Below are 19,796 nucleotides of genomic sequence, written 5' to 3'. Positions count from 1 at the left end.
CCGATTTCTACAAATCAGTAAGCGCGGCCATGTTTGTGTATTGACCGTATAAAAACAGGTGCGCGTGATGTCATTTCCCCACATCTTTAGATTCATGATAAATCTAGTTGAATCGTAAGGAAATATTAATTAATGACCAGACAATTTAATTTTCACAGGAGGTGTAGAGGAGGTTTTTTATGGTTCAAAATACGTAACAATATCAAAAAAAAAATAAAATAAATAAAAAATAAAGAAACGTACGGCTAGCCAAAAGTTCTAGCCGTACGTGAGTCACGAACGACTAGCCAGGACACACTGTACGTATTGTCTAGGCATACGGCACTTTTCAAAATTATATGGAAGTCAAACGTTATAAAATTGTTGATTTTCATGCTTATCATTTGTTGTTTTATTTGTATGAATTATTAAATCATTTTTGTTAATTTTAAGCACATTGATCGAATAAAAAATGATCGGAGTGGAATAAATAAATAAAAAGAACATTGAATGAAAAAAACGGTGAAATGCAAAAATAATTATATAATTTTCAAAACAGTAGATAAATATCGAACATAAAAGCACAGTCAATCAATTAATTAGCCTTGATTAAAACCTATCCAGGGACTGACAATAGAATTTTAGAATGCCTTTCACGGAACATACAAACTTTCCTTGATGGACAAACTTCTATACAGTACCGTCGGTAATTGTCGCAATTATCAAGAGCCTAACAACAATCATTTTCAGTGTTTGTTGTTTTTTATTTCATATAAAAGGTGTCGAAAATTAAACTTAATGAAACAAAAAAGGATTATTATCAAAATTTTGTAAAGTATTTCAATTGGTGTAAATGCAAGCAAAGGCTATTTTTTTTCTCGACATCTTGCGATGACAAAGATCGATATATATAGCGATCAAGGCGATTAATCTCATAAAAGTTAACATCCAAAGACAATTAATGCTGTTTCTTGGTTAAAATCCTCGCTTAAAGTCATAAAATAACATATGCATTTTCCACTTCCATAAAATTTTGAAAAGTGCCGTACGACTAGCCAATACAGCGTGTCCTTGCTAGTCGTACGTGACTCACGTACGGCTAAAACTTTTGGCTAGCCGTACGTTCGTCTGTCTCGCGAGGATGACAGAACGCCAAAATGGCGGCGCCCATGAACTTATTTCTCAAGTAAAAAATAGTGTCTTAAAACACGAATTTCTCTCTTATAGGGTTGATGTCAATAGGAAAACTGTCATGGTTCCTCTTTTTAAATGATGAATATTTATATTAGACAGACATCAATCCATCCATTCCTATTCCTTTAAATAGTTTATCCAATATGCAGACTGCAATGAAAATACAACTGCGTCGTATCATATTTTATTTTCAACTGCGTCGTATCATTTCGTAAAAACCATTATTATCTTGGAAAATAAGTATCTCTTTTTAATGAAATTTTAGTAAATGATGCAAAATTATGCTTTAAAGTTTATGGTGAACTCTGAAACAAATATATAATAAATTTGAAGGAAAAAACGATAGATAATGCAATATGAACTGCGTCGTATCCACACATTTTCATAATAATTCTGCTCCGCTTCGAGTTGCAAGTTCGCTATAACCTTTGTTTTACAAAATAGTTGTGCAAGCAACATATACCGAACGAAGCGGAAAATAGTGTAGCGTGTTAATACATATATCTGGTTTTCAATCATTTCCAACAAAAAGAGTTATAAACAAAAACATACATTTTTCGTCCCAAGATGGCGGCGTTTGTATACATTTTGTAGGATACGACGCAGTTTTGATTCCAAGCCCTGATATTGATCAAGTTTGATGATGATTGATGCAAAAATGTGACCGCTAGAGTGTTAACAAGGTTTTTCTATTCTTAGCTCCGGTGACCTACTTTTCATCCGAGATAACCCATGTTCAAACTCATCCGAGCTATCACCTAGACAAACATCTTGACAAAGTTTGATGATGACTGATGCAAAAATGTGACCGCTAGAGTCTTAACAAGCTTTTTCTATTTTTAGCTCCGGTGACCTACTTTTTCATCCGAGATGACCCATGTTCAAAAAATAGATAAATACAGAATCCCTAAAGAAAGCCCAACACGGCAAAATTGAAAATGTTGCAGACTCGGTTTGATTGAGCCTGTTCATGGACGGTACTGGAAAGTGCAAGTTACCGTCCACGCCCCCTAGCACCGGCTTAAGCAGAATTCAACATTTAACATGAACTGGTAAAATTTAGAATTTTGAAACATCCGCAGATGTGTTCATATGGCGGTTATCATGGAACCTTCAATGTGACACGGTAGTGCCATTCCATGAAAAGCGGCATATGGTCCCCAAGTAAAAAAAATGCGTGTGCCCTAAACGAGAAAACAATGGGCGGAACTAAAAAAAATGGAATTTTGAAAGGGGATCTGAGGTTATGAAGCCTGCGTATCACAGATAGGACGTCAAAAGACAAATTTAAAAAGCAGGCAACATATCCTAAGGGTGATTCAACATTATTCAAGTAGGAATATTGGAACCACCCAACTAGAAAGTGCCAAAATGTTGAAACTAAAAATACCACAAGCACAACAATAATGTCGTGCTGAACGATCTTCAAGGATCGAAAATATAACATCATTGATTAAATGTACGGGGAGACTTTTTACAGCCGCCACACGGCACAAATAACACGGATGAAACACATCCGAGCTATCACCTAGACAAACTTTTTGACAAAGTTTGATGATGACTGATGCAAAAATGTGACCGCTAGAGTCTTAACAAGGTTTTTCTATTTTAAGCTCCGGTGACCTACTTTTTCATCTGAGATGACTTCTTTTCAAACTCATCCAAGCTATTATCTAAACAAGCATCCTGACAAAGTTTGATGATGATTGGGTAAAAAATGTGAGCACTAGAGTGTTCACAATGTTTTCTATTTTTAGCTCCTGTGACCTATTTTTTTTATCAGAGATGACCCATGTTCGAACTCATCCAAGCAATTGATCTGACCAAGTTTGATGAAGATTGGTTCAAAAATGCGACCGCTAGAGTGTTCACAAGCAATTGTGGACGTACGACGGACGGACGGACGACGGACATTCACCGATCCTAAAAGCTCACCCTATGCAAGCTCAGGTGAGCTAAAAAAAGTTACATAAACAGGAGTACAAAATCAAATTAAGTTTGAAAAAATATTTATTGAAAATAGGTTAGTAAAGTTTTCAGAGCATGACTTTTGGCGATGCCGAATCACCATTCATTTCCGATATACATCAGAATACATTTGAATTGCACTCGAAAATATTTAACAATTAAAAAGTAATAAACAGTATCCCTAAAGAAAGCCCATCACGACAAAATTGTAAAATGTTGCAGGCTCGGTTTGATAGAGCCTGTTCATGGACGGTACTGGAAAGTGCAAGTTACCGTCCACGCCCCCTATCACCGGCTTAAGCAGAATTCAACATTTAAACACAGAAATGGTGAAATTTAGAAACATCCGCAGATGTGTTCAACCCATGGTTGCCCATTAAAATATGATAAACAAGATCAACAAGGAAAGGCGGCGTTCAATGAACGCGACCCCCACATGACCCAGCAACAAGAACAACTGGCAAGGAGCCCAGGCGGACCCCAAACATAAAAAGGTCAGGGCAAAGACAGGTTAATCATTAAATGATAAATAATTTGTAACTGATTAGGAATTCAAAGAAAATAATAATAGGCACCAAACAAAGGGAAAGGGGACAGAAAGACCGGAAGAAGAGGGGGGGGTTAATCAAAGAAATAAATAAATAGAGGAAGCAATGGGAAACTTACCGTAGACGAGAAAAAACAACAAGGGACACAAGCAAGAGTGTCCCACCAAAACAGTATGAGAACAACAAAAGATACGTGAAAAAACAGAATCCCATAAAGAAAGCGCCAACACGGCAAAATTGGGGTTGAAAATTTGTTGCGGGCCCCGGTTTGATTGACCCCCGTTTTGGCCCGGGGTAATTAAAATTTGGGCAATTTTTCCCGTCCCGCCCCCTTGCACCGGGCTTAACGGAAAATTCAACATTTTAAACCCATTTAAAATGTGTTTTTGGAAATTTTTTAGAAACAAAAAGCACATTGGGGGAACACGTGGGGCCCCGGCCTTTGGGAAAAACGGAAAAAGCGGGGCAAATTAAGGGACTGGCTGGGGAGTTTAAACCGGTTAAAAGGGGTGCCCCCCAAAACCTCGCTCAAAGGGCCCCCAAACCTGTTTCCTATAAACAAAAGACAGGTTTTAAAAAAAAAATAAAATCCCCCGAAAGGTGGAAACTCTAAACATTTGGTCATGGTTCCCAAAAGCTTTTTAATAAGTAAAACAACATAAATTTTGATAAACGTAATTAAAAAAAAAACCCAACATGACCATAACAAAAGTACTCAATGTCCTAAAGAAAGACCAGAGCAACTAGAAAATCACCTACAAGGGCCCGACGAAGCAAGGCAGAGGGACGAACATTAAGACAATTCAGTCCCAAAGGGCTTTACGAACTTATCCATCATAGAGTCTCCCACTTGGGTCCGTCAGATGCAATCAAAAGAGGGAAAGCGTAGTGTCCAACTGTACAAGGGTTGAACACTAAACATGCAGTATGTCTTAAAATAGAAGGGTCATAACCGCTTTTAATAAAACGTTTAATGATTTTTAGTAAAAACAGCAGAAAAAATACCATGACCCAAAATCTTACGAAGTTTGTTAATCACATCGCCATAAAAACCAGGCTGGGCTAATCCCTTGTCGCCTAGAAGAGTTTTTAAATCACTATTGAAATTTAGAAATCAAATCAAAGTTACGATTGTAAAATTTAGTAAAATATTTCCGTAATTTATGATAGCGGTAGCCCTGTTTTAGAAGCTTGCTGGTAATAAAAATATTCCGCTCGTTGAAATCCAGTACTGTAACACTTGCTTTCTTCGTTCATTTTGATTAACCATAAAACACTAGCAATAGTACGTTGCTTGCTTTAATTTTGGAAAAATGGCCCTGACATTGAATTCTCTTTAATTGGAATAAAAGCAGGGAACCAGACTCTTAATATGATATAAGGAAAATCAATGACCTTTTAGGCAAGGCCAATTTTGATCCCATGGCTAAAATTTGAACAATTTTTGTAGAAACACATCTTCGGATGTTTCTAAATTCAAAATTTTACTATTTCATGTTTAAATGTTGAATTCTGCTTAAGCCGGTGCTAGGGGGCGTGGACGGTAACTTGCACTTTCCAGTACCGTCCAATAACAGGCTCAATCAAACCGAGCCTGCAACATTTTTAATTTTGCCGTGTTGGGCTTTCTTTAGGGATTCTGTATTTATCTATTTCATGAGATGATGCTAAACACTGAAAAATATATCAGCTCTAGGCCTTGGCGGGGATTCATTTTATTTACACTGTCTCGTTTTTAGGAACATGGTGGGGCTAAGAGCGAGGTTTGGTCGCACCATTAACCGGTTAAAACAACTCCCACAGCAGTCATTAATATATGCTGCTGACCCGTTTCCAAGGCGGCGCGCCCACTGATGTTTCCTCAGATGTATGTCTATGTTGTTTCATACTGTTTTGGTGACACTTTTGCTTGTGTCCCTTGTTGTTTTCTCGTCTACGGTAAGTATCTTCCCCAATTGGCCTTAGTTTTTAACTTTCTTTGAATTAACCCCCCCCCCTTCCCCCGCGGTCTCCTGTCCCCTTCCCCCTTTGTGGCCTATTATTATTTTCTTTGGAATTCCTAATCATTATAAACATTATTTATCATTTAATGATTAACGTGTCCGTTGCCCTGTCCTTTTTATGTTTGGGGTCCGCCTGGGCTCCTTGCCATTGGTTCTTGTTGCTGGGTCATATGGGGGTTGCGTTCATTGAACGCCGCCTTTCCTTGTTGATCTTGTTTTTCATATTTTGCACTTGCAGAGTAGAATATTCTTAAAGATTTCATTTCAAAACTCTTTTTTTTGTATCCCTCCTGACCCACATGCTCAATTGAGCAACCGTTTAACAACTTTTTAAAAAGAAAGGCAAACAGGGCAAAGAAAATTCCAGGAAAGTTTTCCTCAAATTTTTGAAAAGGGTTTTTTAAGAAAAAAAATAATATAAACCAAGAATTAAACAAGGAAAGGGGGCTTAAAATGAACGCAACCCCCCCAAATATGGGGCCCAGCAACAAAAACCCAATTTGGAAGCAGGTTCGCCCTTTAAAACTTTTTCAGCAGGGGGTATGCCGGACCCACTGGCCCAAAAAAATTAGGTGGTCCTTTCTAAACACGGGTGGTCCAGTTTTTTTTAAAAAAACTCATTTGTTTTTAAAAGGAAAACCCTTCCCGGGATTTAGAAAAACTCCCATTTTAAAAGGGGGGGGAACCGGGAAAACAATAATTTATATTAGATTTAAAAAAAAAACGGGGGAAAGAAACGTTAAAAATTTTTCGGGTTAGTAAGTGGGTTAATCCTTTTTGGAATTATTATCCTTTAAAAGGGATACATGACATATCAAAACTTTCATTTAAAAGGGACTTTTCCCGAAAACTCGGGGTTAAAGGGAATAGTGAAACCATTTTTTGAAATAAACTTATTTCCCCTTACTGTTATTAAATACCTCATTGCTGTTTTCCTTTGGTACATCTGATAAGAAATAATAATTGCTTTTAATATGATTGGGACATTTTTAATTAAACTAAATATGTTATTATTTTCTTGTCTTTTTGACATCTGCGGATTTTTCCAAAATTCTAAATTTTTAACCAGTTCATGGTTAAAATGTTGAATTCTGCTTAAGGGGTGCTAGGGGCGTGGACGCCGTAACCTTGCAACTTTTCCGAGTACCGTCCCATGAACAGGCTTCAATCAAACGCGAGCCTGCAACATTTTGCCGTGTGGGCTTTCTTTTAGGGATTCTGGTATTTATCTATTTTGAAACAATGAAATATTAATGATAAACAAAAAATTCCTACATTATAACTGAGCTTATCTTCCTCACAGATTTATATACATGCTTGTTTTTTGTTGAAATTTATTTATTTTTTGAAAAAGTATTTTAAACCTTTAGAAAAAAATGGCATCTCTGATGCGTTTAAAAAAGTAGCCAAAGATTACTAGATATTTAATTTTTCCTTTGCCTTTGTTTGCCACCCATTATCATGTGTTTACCCGATATCCCATAGTGCATTAAAATGTTATAAAATTCAATGCAAGTACTCAGAGACATTCTGAATGCAATTTTATACTATGATTATTAAAATAATTTTTCTTCTTTTTCATCTACACTGTTTAGCGAGTTAACTAAAAAGGGGTTATGGATGTCTTAAGGATCTTTTTGAACTTATGAGAATTTTAATGAACATATACCTGTACATCAGAGAAATGGTTTTGAACAACAATTATAAAAACACGTTTTTTCGACCAAATAACCATTCTCCTAAGATGAGCCCTGCACCATTTTTGGAAAAATTTTCAAGTGGTCTCACGGACCAGTTTTGCCTGTAAAATTAGGGGGTCCTTGCCAAAATGACAGGTGGTCTCTGGGGCCCCAAAGGAGGGCCCAAACCGGCCAAATGTCAAAGGCCTGAAAGGGACCCCCGGGGCAGACCCAAATAAAGTTGTTATGAAAAAGTTGCCCGAGGGACGCACGAAACCCTTTGACGGACGAGGGAACTCCGGAAAAAAATTTGTGATCCCCAAACCCCCCTTGAGCATTTTGGGTGCTAAAGGTAGCAAAAAAAGAAAAGGGACTTCTACCATTTCCACTTCAAGAAATCCCAAATATTTCCCTTCTATATAAAAACGACTATCATAAACCCCTATATTATAAAACATTTAACAATAACCCCCTTACGTATACAACAAAAAAACCCCCAACTGCCCCCCAAATCTTCTTATTTTCCCCAAGCCCAACTGCCCCCTTTCTCCCAAAAGGGTACTTTTGGGGCAGCTGCGGGCTTTTTTACAAACTTTTCCCACTACAACTTTTACCCCGCCACTACTACTTCAACCATTAATACTTCACTTTTAACCAAATAGAGAAATTTACAGAAATAGCCACCTAAAGAAGCCCAACAATGACTTAAATTGAAATTGTTTGGCAAAGGCTCGGTTTTTGAGGGCCTGATTCATGGACAAGTACGGAAAAGTGCAAGTTACCGTCCACGCCCCCTAGCACCGGGGCTTAAAGCAGAATTCAATCCGATTAACACGAAAATGGTGAAAATTTTTGAATTTAGAAACATCCGCAAAGTGTTCATAACGGACTGTTATCATGGAACCTTCAATGTTACACAAGACTTAGCTGCCATTCATGAAGAGCGGCGTATGATAACCCACGGTAAAAGGAAATGATTTGTGCGCCTCTAAACGAATAAACACAAAGCGATCAGCTGAATCACACATGGTCGCACTCATGATTGGCAAATTTCAATGTTGGAGACAAAGTTTAGTGACAGACGCGACAGATAGAGAAAAAAAACGAACAGAATGAACAACACACATAGACTTAGTACATAAGAAAATCAATTCCTGTTAAAGAATTTGGAATAAATTAGCCACGCAAGGTTAAAGAAGAAGGTTTTTTTTTATTAGGAGTAGGGTCCGGACAAGCTTATTTGCTATCTGCAACCACACAGAAAAAAAACACCTTTTTTCAAAGGGCCAAATTAATCAGCCTAATCATTCAACCGGGAAAAACCTTGTGCAATATGGGGCAACGATTGAGCTAAAAGATAAATCCTGAAAAGTTTCTTTTAAAATTTGCGATTAGGGGGAAAAAAGAGAGAAGTAGTACGGAAAAAACTTAAAAAAAAAATTTATTAAAGGCCAAACTCTGACACAATCCTTTGCCCCGGGGAAAAATGCTGACAATAGGGCAAAAACTAAGATTTTGGAATGAAACCCCCTGTAAAGTTTGGATAAAATTGCACCAGTAGTGTTATGAGGAGTAGTCCAGACAAGCTTCTGGTGAATCTGGGCAAACACACCAGAAAAAACACCTTTTATATCAAAGGGCCATAACTCGGCCAAACATCATTCACCGGAAAACCCCGTGCAATATGCGCAAGCGACTTGAGCTTAAAAGGGGAAATTTTTTTTTTTTTTTTTTTCATTTTTTCCTGTAAAAGTTTTCATTGAAATTTTGCATAAGTGGTATAAGAGAAGTAGTCCTGGACAGCAACGACATTATTGTTGTGCTTGTGGTATTTTTAGTTTCAACTTTTTCGGCATTTTCTAGTTGGGTGGTTCCAATATTCCTACTTGAAATTAATGTTGAATCACCCTTTAGGATATTTGCCTGCCTTCTTTAAATTTGTTTTTACGTCTTATTCTGTGCTCAGACGCAGGCCCTTTCAATAACCTCTGATCCCCCTTTCAAATTGCATTTTATTTAGTTCCGCCCATTGTTTTCTGGTTTAGGGCATATATAGTATTCAAGTAGGAATACTAGAGCCAAAAACAATAATAATTTATTTTGCTCCGTTTTTGAATGATCTCTCATGTTTAGAAAAATCTTGTCCGAGGCAAATCCTGAAAGCCCTTTGAGATTATTTGTTTAAACACCACACAGTTGTAGAGGATATCATCGGTAATTAATCATATTACATCTTTATTTGTTTATGAAAAACATTAAATAGGAAAAACAAGATCAACAAGGAAAGGCGGCGTTCAATGAACGGCAACCCCCCCAATATGAACCCAAAGCAACAATTGAACCAGTGGAAGGGCAGCCCAGGGTGGACCCCCAAAACAATAAAATAGGACAGGGGAAACGACAACTTTAATCATTAAATGATAAATAAATTTGTAACTGATTAGGAAAATTTAGTTTAGGAAATTTAGGAAATTAAAGAAATTAGGCCTTTCTTTAGGGATTTGATTTTTATCTTTTTATAACAGCCTGTAATGTTCTTCCTTCCACATGTCCCTTAGCTTTCTTCTGCTTAGGGAAAGCAAGATCCGATTTTAAAAACCGGTCGTCTTGTTTAATCCTGTCCCCTTTGATTTGGGGGCTATTATTCAATCACATTTATTTAATTTTTCTTAGGAATTCCCCTTATCAGTTACAAAATTGTTTGTTCATTAGAGTGATTTAACCTGTCCGTGTTTTGGGTCTTTGCCCTGTCCGGGGTTTTTGGGTTTGGGGTCCCCCTTGGGCCCCTTTGCCCCCTGGTTTCTTTTTGGGTTTTGGGTCATATGGGGGTTGCGTTCTTTGGGAAACGCCGCCTTTCCTTTTTTGATCTTTTTTTATCATATATTATACTGTAAATATGCAGGCTTCTTTAACCTTTGTTTTCCCCTTTCAAAATACCATTTTATTTTAGTTCGCCCACTTATTTTTTTCTAAAAAGGGCAGAAAAAAAATTTTATAATTTGGGGGACCATACGCCGTTTTTCGGGGGAAGGGGCACAAAACGAGTCACATAAAAATTTCCCATGTTTGACCCCCGGGTTATAAACAAACTTCCTGGGGCCCGTTCCATTTTAAAAAATTAGGGGGTTTAAAAACCCGGGAAACAAAAGGGATTCCTTTTTACTCTCTATTTTTAAAATACATATTTTTTATACATTTCTTATTAAATGCAAAGCCGAACGCTTCGGTACCGTAAATTAGTATTTTTTTAATTACTCGTATGTTTAAATTTGACTGAACAATAAGAATAGAGAAAAACAGATTATCTAAAGAAAACCCAACACGGCAAAATTGAAAATGTTGCAGGCTCGGTTTGATTGGTGTACTGGAAAGTGCAAGTACCGTCCACGCCCCGTAGTACCGGCTTAAGCAGAATTAAACATGAGCTTGTAAAATTTTGAATTTGAAACATCCGCATATGGCAGTTATCATGGAACCTTTAATGTGACACGTATTCCATGAAAAGCGGCATATGGTCCCAAAGTAAAAAAAAAAGGATGTGCCCTAAACGGGAAAACAACAGGCGGAACTAAATAAAATGGAATTTTGAAAGGGGATCAAAGGTTATCACAGGTCAAAAGACAAATTTAAGGAGCAATTATCATAGTATTGCAAGCAATCCATAAGTCCCCTACCGGTTAGAACCCCATCAACATTCTGAAGGGCCATTGGCCATTCACTAATGTTTCAATTTTTCTCTATTTTGAGTAAATTTGTTGGAAAAGTTCTTTAAATGTGATCAAAGGAAACAGTTTTTATGAACAGACAGACAGACGGACTGAAGGACACTCTAAGGTTAATTTTTGAAACATCCCTGTTACCAAAATATAACATTTTAAAAAGCAAAATTCTTAAAGAGGAGATAACTCTTGAATTAAAATATGATAAAAAAGATCATCAAGGAAAGGCTGCGTTCAATGAACACAGCCCCCAAAAGATGCAATTTAATAAAAAAATTCAGCTAATTTTTACAAATCACAAATATTGTTATATTTGCCATGTTTTAAGCCTATTTGTTGCCAAGGCAACCAATATTTTTTCAAAATAGGAAAAACAGATAAGACATGCATAATATCAAGACTGCCATATACCCATATGTCAAGTTGCATAAAAATATTACCAGGACTTTTTGAGTTATCATTGGATTCAGTTTATGTGTAAAATTTGCCATATTTCAGCCTATTTGTTGCCATAGCAACCAGAATTTGCAACATAGGAAGAAAAGAAAAAGACATGCATAATCTCCATACTGCCATCTATCCATATATCAAGTTTCAAAAAATATTTTCAGTACTTTTCAAGTTATCGCGGGATCCAGTTTTGTGGACGGACGGACTGATGGACTGACAGACAGACGGACGTTCCAACATTTTGGGTTTAGGGGCTATTTTCTTTGTTATTATCCCCCGCCGATGGAATCGGGAGGGGGATATAGTTTTGGCGTTGTCCGTCCGTCCATCCGTCCGTCCGAATTTCGTTTCCGGAGTAGTTCTCTGTAACTAATGGCTGGAATTCAACGAAACTTTATGGAAATGTTGATCAGCATGTGAAGTTGTGCACCTGGGTATTTTCGTCTGGATATTTTTAGTATTTTTAGAGTTATTGCCCTTGACTCAGTAAAATTTTGTCCGAATTTCGTTTCCGGAGTAGTTCTCTGCAACTAATGGCTGGAATTCAACGAAACTTTATGGGAATGTTGATCAGCATGTGAAGTTGTGCACCTAGGTATTTTCGTCTGGATATTTTTAGTATTTTTAGAGTTATTGCCCTTGACTTAGTAAAATTTTGTAGTTTTCAACTTGTGTCGCATGTAACTCAAAAAGTATTTGACCTAGAGTCATGAAACTTTACAGGAATGTTGATCAGTATGTGTAGTTGTGCACCTGGGTATTTCGTCTGGATATTTTTAGAATTTTTAGAGTTATTGCCCTTGACTTAGTAAAATTTAGTAATTTTCAACTTGTGTCGCATGTAACTCAAAAAGTATTTGACCTAGAGTCATGAAACTTTACAGGAATGTTGATCAGTATGTGTAGTTGTGCACCTGGGTATTTTCGTTCGGATGTTTTTAGTATTTTTAGAGTGATTGCCCTTTACTTAGTAAAATTTTGCAATTTTCAACTTGTGTTGCATGTAACTCAAATTTACAGGAATGATCCTAGGGTGGTCCCCTGCCAAAGTTAATCAAATGGTTCCGGTCTGTTGCATAAGTAGGTCACAGGGCCAGAAAAGGAGTTTCAAAAATGCAAAATTAAAAAATCTTGTCTGAAAGTACAAGGCCTAGAGCTTTGATATTTGGTATATGATATAACCTATAGGTCCTCTACCAAAATTGTTCAAATTTTAGCCCTGGGGTCAAAATTGGCCCCACTCCAGGGGGTCATAGATTTTCCTTATATGTATACATGTATAGTGAAAACTTAAAAATTCTTCTTGTTTGAAGGTACAAGGCTTCAAGTTCAAAGAATATTACAGTTTATGCCATGATTAATATATAAATAAAGCCTTATGTCTTCAGTTGTTGTGTTAATAATAACCAGTACTCGGCGGGGGATATTAATTCAACGAATTTGCTTGTTTTCTTGTTTTCTTAAGAGCTACTAGCCTATAAACCCTTTGATCATGGAATGAACCTATTTTACTGTTATACAGCCCCTAAACCCAAAATGTTTGCTCGGACGGACGGAGGGTAAACCTAAAGTCCCCTCCGGTAAACCGGTAGGGGTCTAAAAAGCAAGCCACATATCCTGAGGGTGATTCAACAGTATACAAGTGACGAATACTTGAACCCCCCAACTGAAACAATAGAATATTTTTATCAATAACATAAAAATGTTAGTTTTTTAATAAACATACCTCATTTCTTAAATTTCTGATACGCACTATTTCAGCTACGTCTGAAGTATCTGTGTCCAGCAGTGTATAATCAGAGTTCCATTTGGGGTCCTTACTGTGAAATAAAGTCCTATGTAGAAATACCAAGAGAGTGATGTCATAGTCATCTGGTGATGATGAGCCGGAGTCTGGATAAATTATTTTATACTGGCTCTCATTTATGATATGCCTTGAGTCCTTTAAGTCACTTATTTGTTTTTTAAAGTCCTTATCCTCTATGTTCGTTTTTCTTGAAATCAATTCTTTCTTTAATTTGTGTCTTAAGACAAGGCCACCTCCTTTTACAATAAGAAGGCGCAATCTGCACGCATAGGTGTCTTCCTCTGTAATTTCGAGATTGAGGTCATCCATTTCGATGGTGCATTCTCCTGCAAAAATGTAACATATTAAGTGCACTGGTGCCATAGAACTTTTATTAATTTTCTTGATAGTAACAAATCTCTATGATTTCATATAATAATGAGCCGTGACATGACATTTCCAACATAGTGGTCAAATGTTGTAATCGTAGAAACGTTAAGGCAAAAAAATCTGGAAACAAAAGTGATCCCTCGGTTTGATTGAGAGATACTGATTACGTGCAACATCCCTCACGCCCCCTAGCACCGGCTTGAGCGGTACTCAATTCTCAACACTTTATGTTCCCGAAGTTCCAGAAAAATAAAACAACACTGAAGTGAAGTACGGGGCAACATTTTACAGCTGCCACACAGCACTTGAAACCTGCTGTTGTGAAGTATAAAAATCTGGAAACAAAGTGATCCCTCGGAAGCATTAATCACAACATAATTACAAGAAAATTGCAGACTCGGTTTGATTGAGTCTGTACACGAGAGATAATGAATACTTTTAACATCCCTCACGAAACATGCCTCATCAAAGTTGACGCCAATTTTATTTAATTATACTACGCGCGTTTTTCCAACCAGAGCTGTGCAGATTTTGAACTGCGTATATCAGATGTATGTAAGCAAAAAATCAAACAATTCGTGACTGCAATTATATAATACATTTTCCATGGCAATGTAACGTTTTTCAGCAGTTTAAAGATATGGGTAGAAATAACTCAATTTTAAAAGCGTAAAATTTAAGTACTAACTGCGTTGATAAACTGGTTCTGGTAGCTTTTAACCCCAACAAAACACTCGCTGAATCGTTATCTCAAGTACCAAGGAAGAAACTAAGAACAAGGAAAATATGAGTTGATAAATCTAATGTCATCTATTCAAACGACACTTGACATATTGTCTTTGCAATAGAAAACCCTAACAGGGCTTACTTACTTAAAAAAATTAAACGATATTTACAATGTACATGTTTTCTTTTGATTGTTACTTTATCTCCAGTGTCAAGATGTTTTCCAAGTATTTCTCCTTATTTTTATATGTCGTGGCTGATAAATAAATTGGAATAAACACGTTAATGTAAATAGAACAAGGAAGTTATCACATCACGTGTATATCATAGTGTTATGCAACATACTCTCAAAACAAGAGTACACAACTAAGTGTAGTGGACATGTGCGCAAGACCCTTGTCAGACAGACATGTCAAACAGATGTCAAAATAGTCCCTACTGCATAAGTCACGCAGAAGACATATGGTGATATTTTATTTTTGTAAATATTTTGCATTGTTATTTGATATGTTTTCTGTCAAAAAAAAAAACTGGAATCAAAGTGATCCCTCTTAAGCATTAATCACAACAAAATAACAAGAGAATTGCAGACTCGGTTTGATTGAGTCTGTACATGAGGGATAATGAAAATGTGCAACATCCCTCACGCCCCCTAGCACCGGCTTGAGCGGTACTCAATGGTAAGCCATTAAATCAAGGACCAAAATTAAATATACCTATTTCTGTTGCAAAATGATTTATTTTGACATATTTTGCCAAACTTTCTTTCAAGTACAAACTGAAATTGTCTACGGAACAACATATGTTCATTTCTTGTTACAATTAAATCTTTCGAATGGATCTGCTGTTTCAAAAATGCAAAGCTTCTTGGAATGTTCAATTATTTTTGAAAGTTGTCAATTTAATACTATTACTATGGGCATTATATTCCCAAATAGTGCATGAGGCTTTAGAGAACATAATATTTGTTCAATTATAAAAAAGTTAATAAACACAAATCATTAAAGCTTTACTCATGAAACACATACAAGTCAACTGTCTATAAACATTGTTTTAGGTGACCACAAAGAGTAAGATTTTCCCCAAGTTATGAAAGCAACTGCTTTAAAATGTCTTTAAGAAATGTTTCACTTTTAAATAAAATTAAATTGTCATTTTTAATGATATTTAAATTCGTAATTTCAATCAATAAATATTCCTGTTCAAATTCATCAAAACAAATTGTCAAATTAACGCCTTATTGTTATCAAATGCATTATTTAACTAGTATTGACAAAGTTTTCCCACCTAGAAACGCTCTCTGTTACATTTCTGACCATTTTAAAAAATGCAATTTCTTATTTGACTGGGTTAGACAAATAAGATTTATATTTTGGCGGGAAGCCCTTCGAGTATTTCCGTAAATGTTCGGATCTGAGTCACGTGATTTATATAACCAAAATAATGGCGGACAATACGAAAGGTGTGTCATGTATAAACGAGAAAGAAATGTTGAGATTGGAAAAGGCGAAAAGTGAAAAGAAACTGTGATTTAATTCAATCAAGGATATACTTCGGTAGTGATTCAAGGCGATGAAAAGTTCTAAAAAGGGTAATTAAAGCCAAAAGCGACCGTGAAGTTGTTACCAGTTCGTATCGATTTATTCAGGGAATAAACATATACACATACAATGTTATCACATATATCAACTTGCATATATATAAAAACACAAATATAAATGCAACAAAAATAATTATTAGATTAATTAATGAGTATGTTCTATGTAACCCTAGGATTGCCATTAGCTTAAAGCTTATTTCCAATGGGTCCATTTACTGTAAAATTATTACACTAACTTACAATAATAATAAATGAATTATAAAGAAGTTAAAATAAAATGACAATTTTCAACAATCAAGACAAATTTTTCAATATAATGAAGACAAGTACATTGTACACAAACAAAATGAAATAAATTTCGTTTAAACTAAAACATATCAAGTACAACATAAACATGTTACAAAACCTTATCATAAGTTACCCATCAATTTTAATAAAAAAAACATATTATTCAGTTGTTTATCATTTTCATTACTTAAAAAAAGTTTTACTTTCGTTTTAAATGTTTGGATATTGTCAATTGATCTAATGTTGTCTGGTAAAGAATTCCAGTCTTTTATGGCATTGTAGAAAAATGTATTTTTAAGATAAGAATCATTTGAGGCAAAACAAAATTAAAATTACTAGATCTTAAATTGGAATATTCTACAAACCATAAACCAATTCCTTTAAATAATAAGGGGCTTTTGTTGTAATAAAACTTTATGAATGTGGTTGAGTCTTAACTGTCTAACTCTATCATTGACATTTAATAATTTAAGATCGGACAGAACCTTATTTGTCACCGAAGTCCTAGGAGTGTAGTCTTTTATAAAGCGCACAACCTTATTTTTTGAGCTTCTTGAAGTTTGTGCTTCTTCTGTGACTTACTCAGTCCTTCGTACCAAGAAGATGAAGAATAATCAAAAGTGACACAGCAAAAGGGCAGGACATAAACCGTTTCTTTATTTCTTCCGATAAACAATTTTTGTAACGGTATAGAAAATGTAATCTTCCATTCACCTTTGAAAGAATGCCATTGACAATTTTATCTCCTGATAGTAACAATCGATATTCAAACCAAGATATTTAACTTCAGACGATGACTTTATTGTTTGATCATTACATGAAATGGATTTTTTTGCTAGCTTATTAATTTTTGATTTAGAACCAAATAGCAATACTTCAGTCTTGCCCCAGGTGAAGAGATAATTTTATTATCAAACTAACCAATCTGACCATCGTTCCAAGACCTTTCCAAGTTTTTTGGGCTATAAGTTTTGGATCCTTATGCGAAAATAATATTGTGGCTATCATCTGCATATAAAATGAACTTGCAATCAGAATCTATACTAGTTACCATGTCATTAACGTAGCAGAGAAATAGAAGAGGGAACCCAAAATACTGCCTGATTCCCGACCCACACGTATAGGAATTGAATCAAACAAAACTTTACCAATACTTACTTTCTGATACCTTCCTGACAAGTATGATTTAAACCAAGAAATAGATTTGACACCTAATTATATCTAATTTATCACACAAAATATCATGATTGACGGTATCAAATGCTTTTTGTAAGTCCATCATAACCATACCAGTGAGTAACCCTTTGGAGAGAGCTATATTTGTACGGATATAGTCAAGTAGGTAAAATAAGACATGTGTCAGTTGAATGAGATTTCCGAAACCCGGACTGGGTGTTTCGTAAATTAGATTATTTAGTTCTTAGAAATGACACAAATTGTACATACAAGCCCGTTTCTAGAATCTTGGATTCAATACATAAAATACTAACTGTCTGTAATTCCCGACATCTAGCTTACTATTTCTTTTTGTGTAGATGGTTTTTACTTTAGCAATTTTCATATCATCTGGGACAATCCCCCTCTGTTATTGAAGAATTCACAATATAAAGTATAGGGGATTTTTTTTAGCACATCAGCACCATCTTTAAGAAATTTTTGCAGGGATACCATCTAATCCAGTGCTTTTGCTTATATTAAGCCTACATAATTCTTTATATACAAACTCCTCACTTACATGATGAAGGTGAAACTCTTTTTGTGATATGTTCCTATAAATATTCTTAATTGTATCGGATGATGCACTATAAAAATTCTTTTCTGCCGGGAGTTTCGGTACTAAATTAGATGCAATATTTGTAAAGAAGTTATTAAAATGACTAGCAACTCTGCAAGGATCGTGATAGATTTCACCATCAATCGACAAAACAATATTCGGACTTTCTTTTTTATTGTTACTGTAACCATGTTACTGTATCTGATTGACAGGTGTGGCGATCATCTTTTTTGTTTGCGTTTAATTTTTTCTTGGTCTTAGATCCACTTATAAATATAATTTCACCTACGAATATATAAACATAGATATTGTGTTGTAGTTTTAAGGATAATTTTGACTTATGATAAAGAAATTAAGTTTGCAGATCCACGTCTGTGTGTTAAGTTTTCGTTCACTGTAATTTTCGTACCAATAAACTGTTAAATAAAAGGTCGGCTGAGCCTGATCCGGCGTATGTTATAACCATTGTAATATCGTTTAAGATGGCCAGAATTCCATAAACGACAGCCTACTGTTTACTGTCAACTGCTTACTGTCAACTGCCTACTGTCAACTGCTTACTTTAAACTGCTTAATGCTTACAGCGACTGTTTAATGCTTACTGTTAATTGATAAATGCCTACTGCTACACCTGTCTAATACCCGATTAATTTCCTGAAAGTAAATGTTGACTTTTTATGTCCTTCTTCCAATGTGTTTAATTGTTACAATGAGGCCGTTTGAAACAGTATTGGTCAAGGAATTGCTCAGTATCATTTATGAAGACTTTGACTGAAACCTTGGAACTTGTTACATTTATATATGTACATGTATAATTCTCGTTTTACTAAGCAGAAAAATAAGTATATACCTTTGCAGGCATCTGGAACTTTTCCAAATCATAGACCTGTGAACTTTATAGAAATGTTAAAAAAAATTTCTGTCATTCAATCTTGTTCGGTAATTTTGAGCTACCAAAATAACTGCTTGCTTACTTATTTATACATGTATATCCTGTTCAAGCTTCTTTTTACAATGTATATAAATTGTATTTTGTCATTAACATTATTTGACTATACCTCATTATATAACTATTCAACCGCTTAATGCTATTTTTTAATACGAGCCTGCTGTAACTGTCCATGCGTCTTTGTTTTCATTTAATCACTAAGATGGTCAGTTTTAAGTTCGCAATTTCAAAATGCTTTGTCTCTGTTTAAAAACATATTAGCTAATGGTTCTCAAAGACTAAATATATATTTCTTTCTCGATAGATTACCAGCTGAGTTTATTCCTGATAAACCGTTCAAACTACTGGGAGCAAGTTACACTTCAATGGTCAACCATTACACTGGAACCGTTTTTTTTTTTCTAAAATCGTTAATACTTTTCTGGTGATTGTAGACCGTACCATTTATCACTTTCCACTTCCTACACAAGCCTTAGATTTGACTCAATAAAATGTTACTTTAGTAGATGTTAAAAAAGCATGATGAGTAACATGTCAATTATTGTGTTATAATTGGAAAGTCGATGCATAAATAAAATCATTGAAAGATCTTTGAGTTACTTGCGGCATTATTAATACAAAGTGTTGTTAGTATTTGTTTATCGATATGATGAAACTGCGGTATCCTAAATATGAGTCACTGTAATGCTTCCGCATATAATTTTTAGCTCGACTTTTTTTTTTTTGAAAAAAAAGTAGAGGTA

General features: G+C 35.4%; 1 protein-coding gene across 1 annotated transcript in view; it reads right to left on the bottom strand.

The window, feature by feature from the left end:
* The window catches only part of LOC132741808 (uncharacterized), a 40,900-nt gene extending 27,186 nt beyond the window's left edge, over positions 1 to 13,714 (bottom strand). The window contains exon 1 of the mRNA XM_060730070.1: positions 13,267 to 13,714. Within this exon, the coding sequence (XP_060586053.1) occupies positions 13,267 to 13,710 (444 nt within the window). The 5' untranslated portion in view covers positions 13,711 to 13,714. The remainder of the gene's footprint in view (positions 1 to 13,266) is intronic.
* Positions 13,715 to 19,796: the final 6,082 nt, after the last annotated feature.

Source organism: Ruditapes philippinarum, unplaced genomic scaffold (genome assembly GCF_026571515.1).
Source record: "Ruditapes philippinarum isolate M1 unplaced genomic scaffold, ASM2657151v2 ctg3771_1_1_1_1, whole genome shotgun sequence".
Lineage (NCBI taxonomy): Eukaryota > Metazoa > Mollusca > Bivalvia > Venerida > Veneridae > Ruditapes > Ruditapes philippinarum.
The sequence above is the reverse complement of the archived record's forward strand: the minus strand, read 5'-3'. Positions and strand labels throughout refer to the sequence as shown.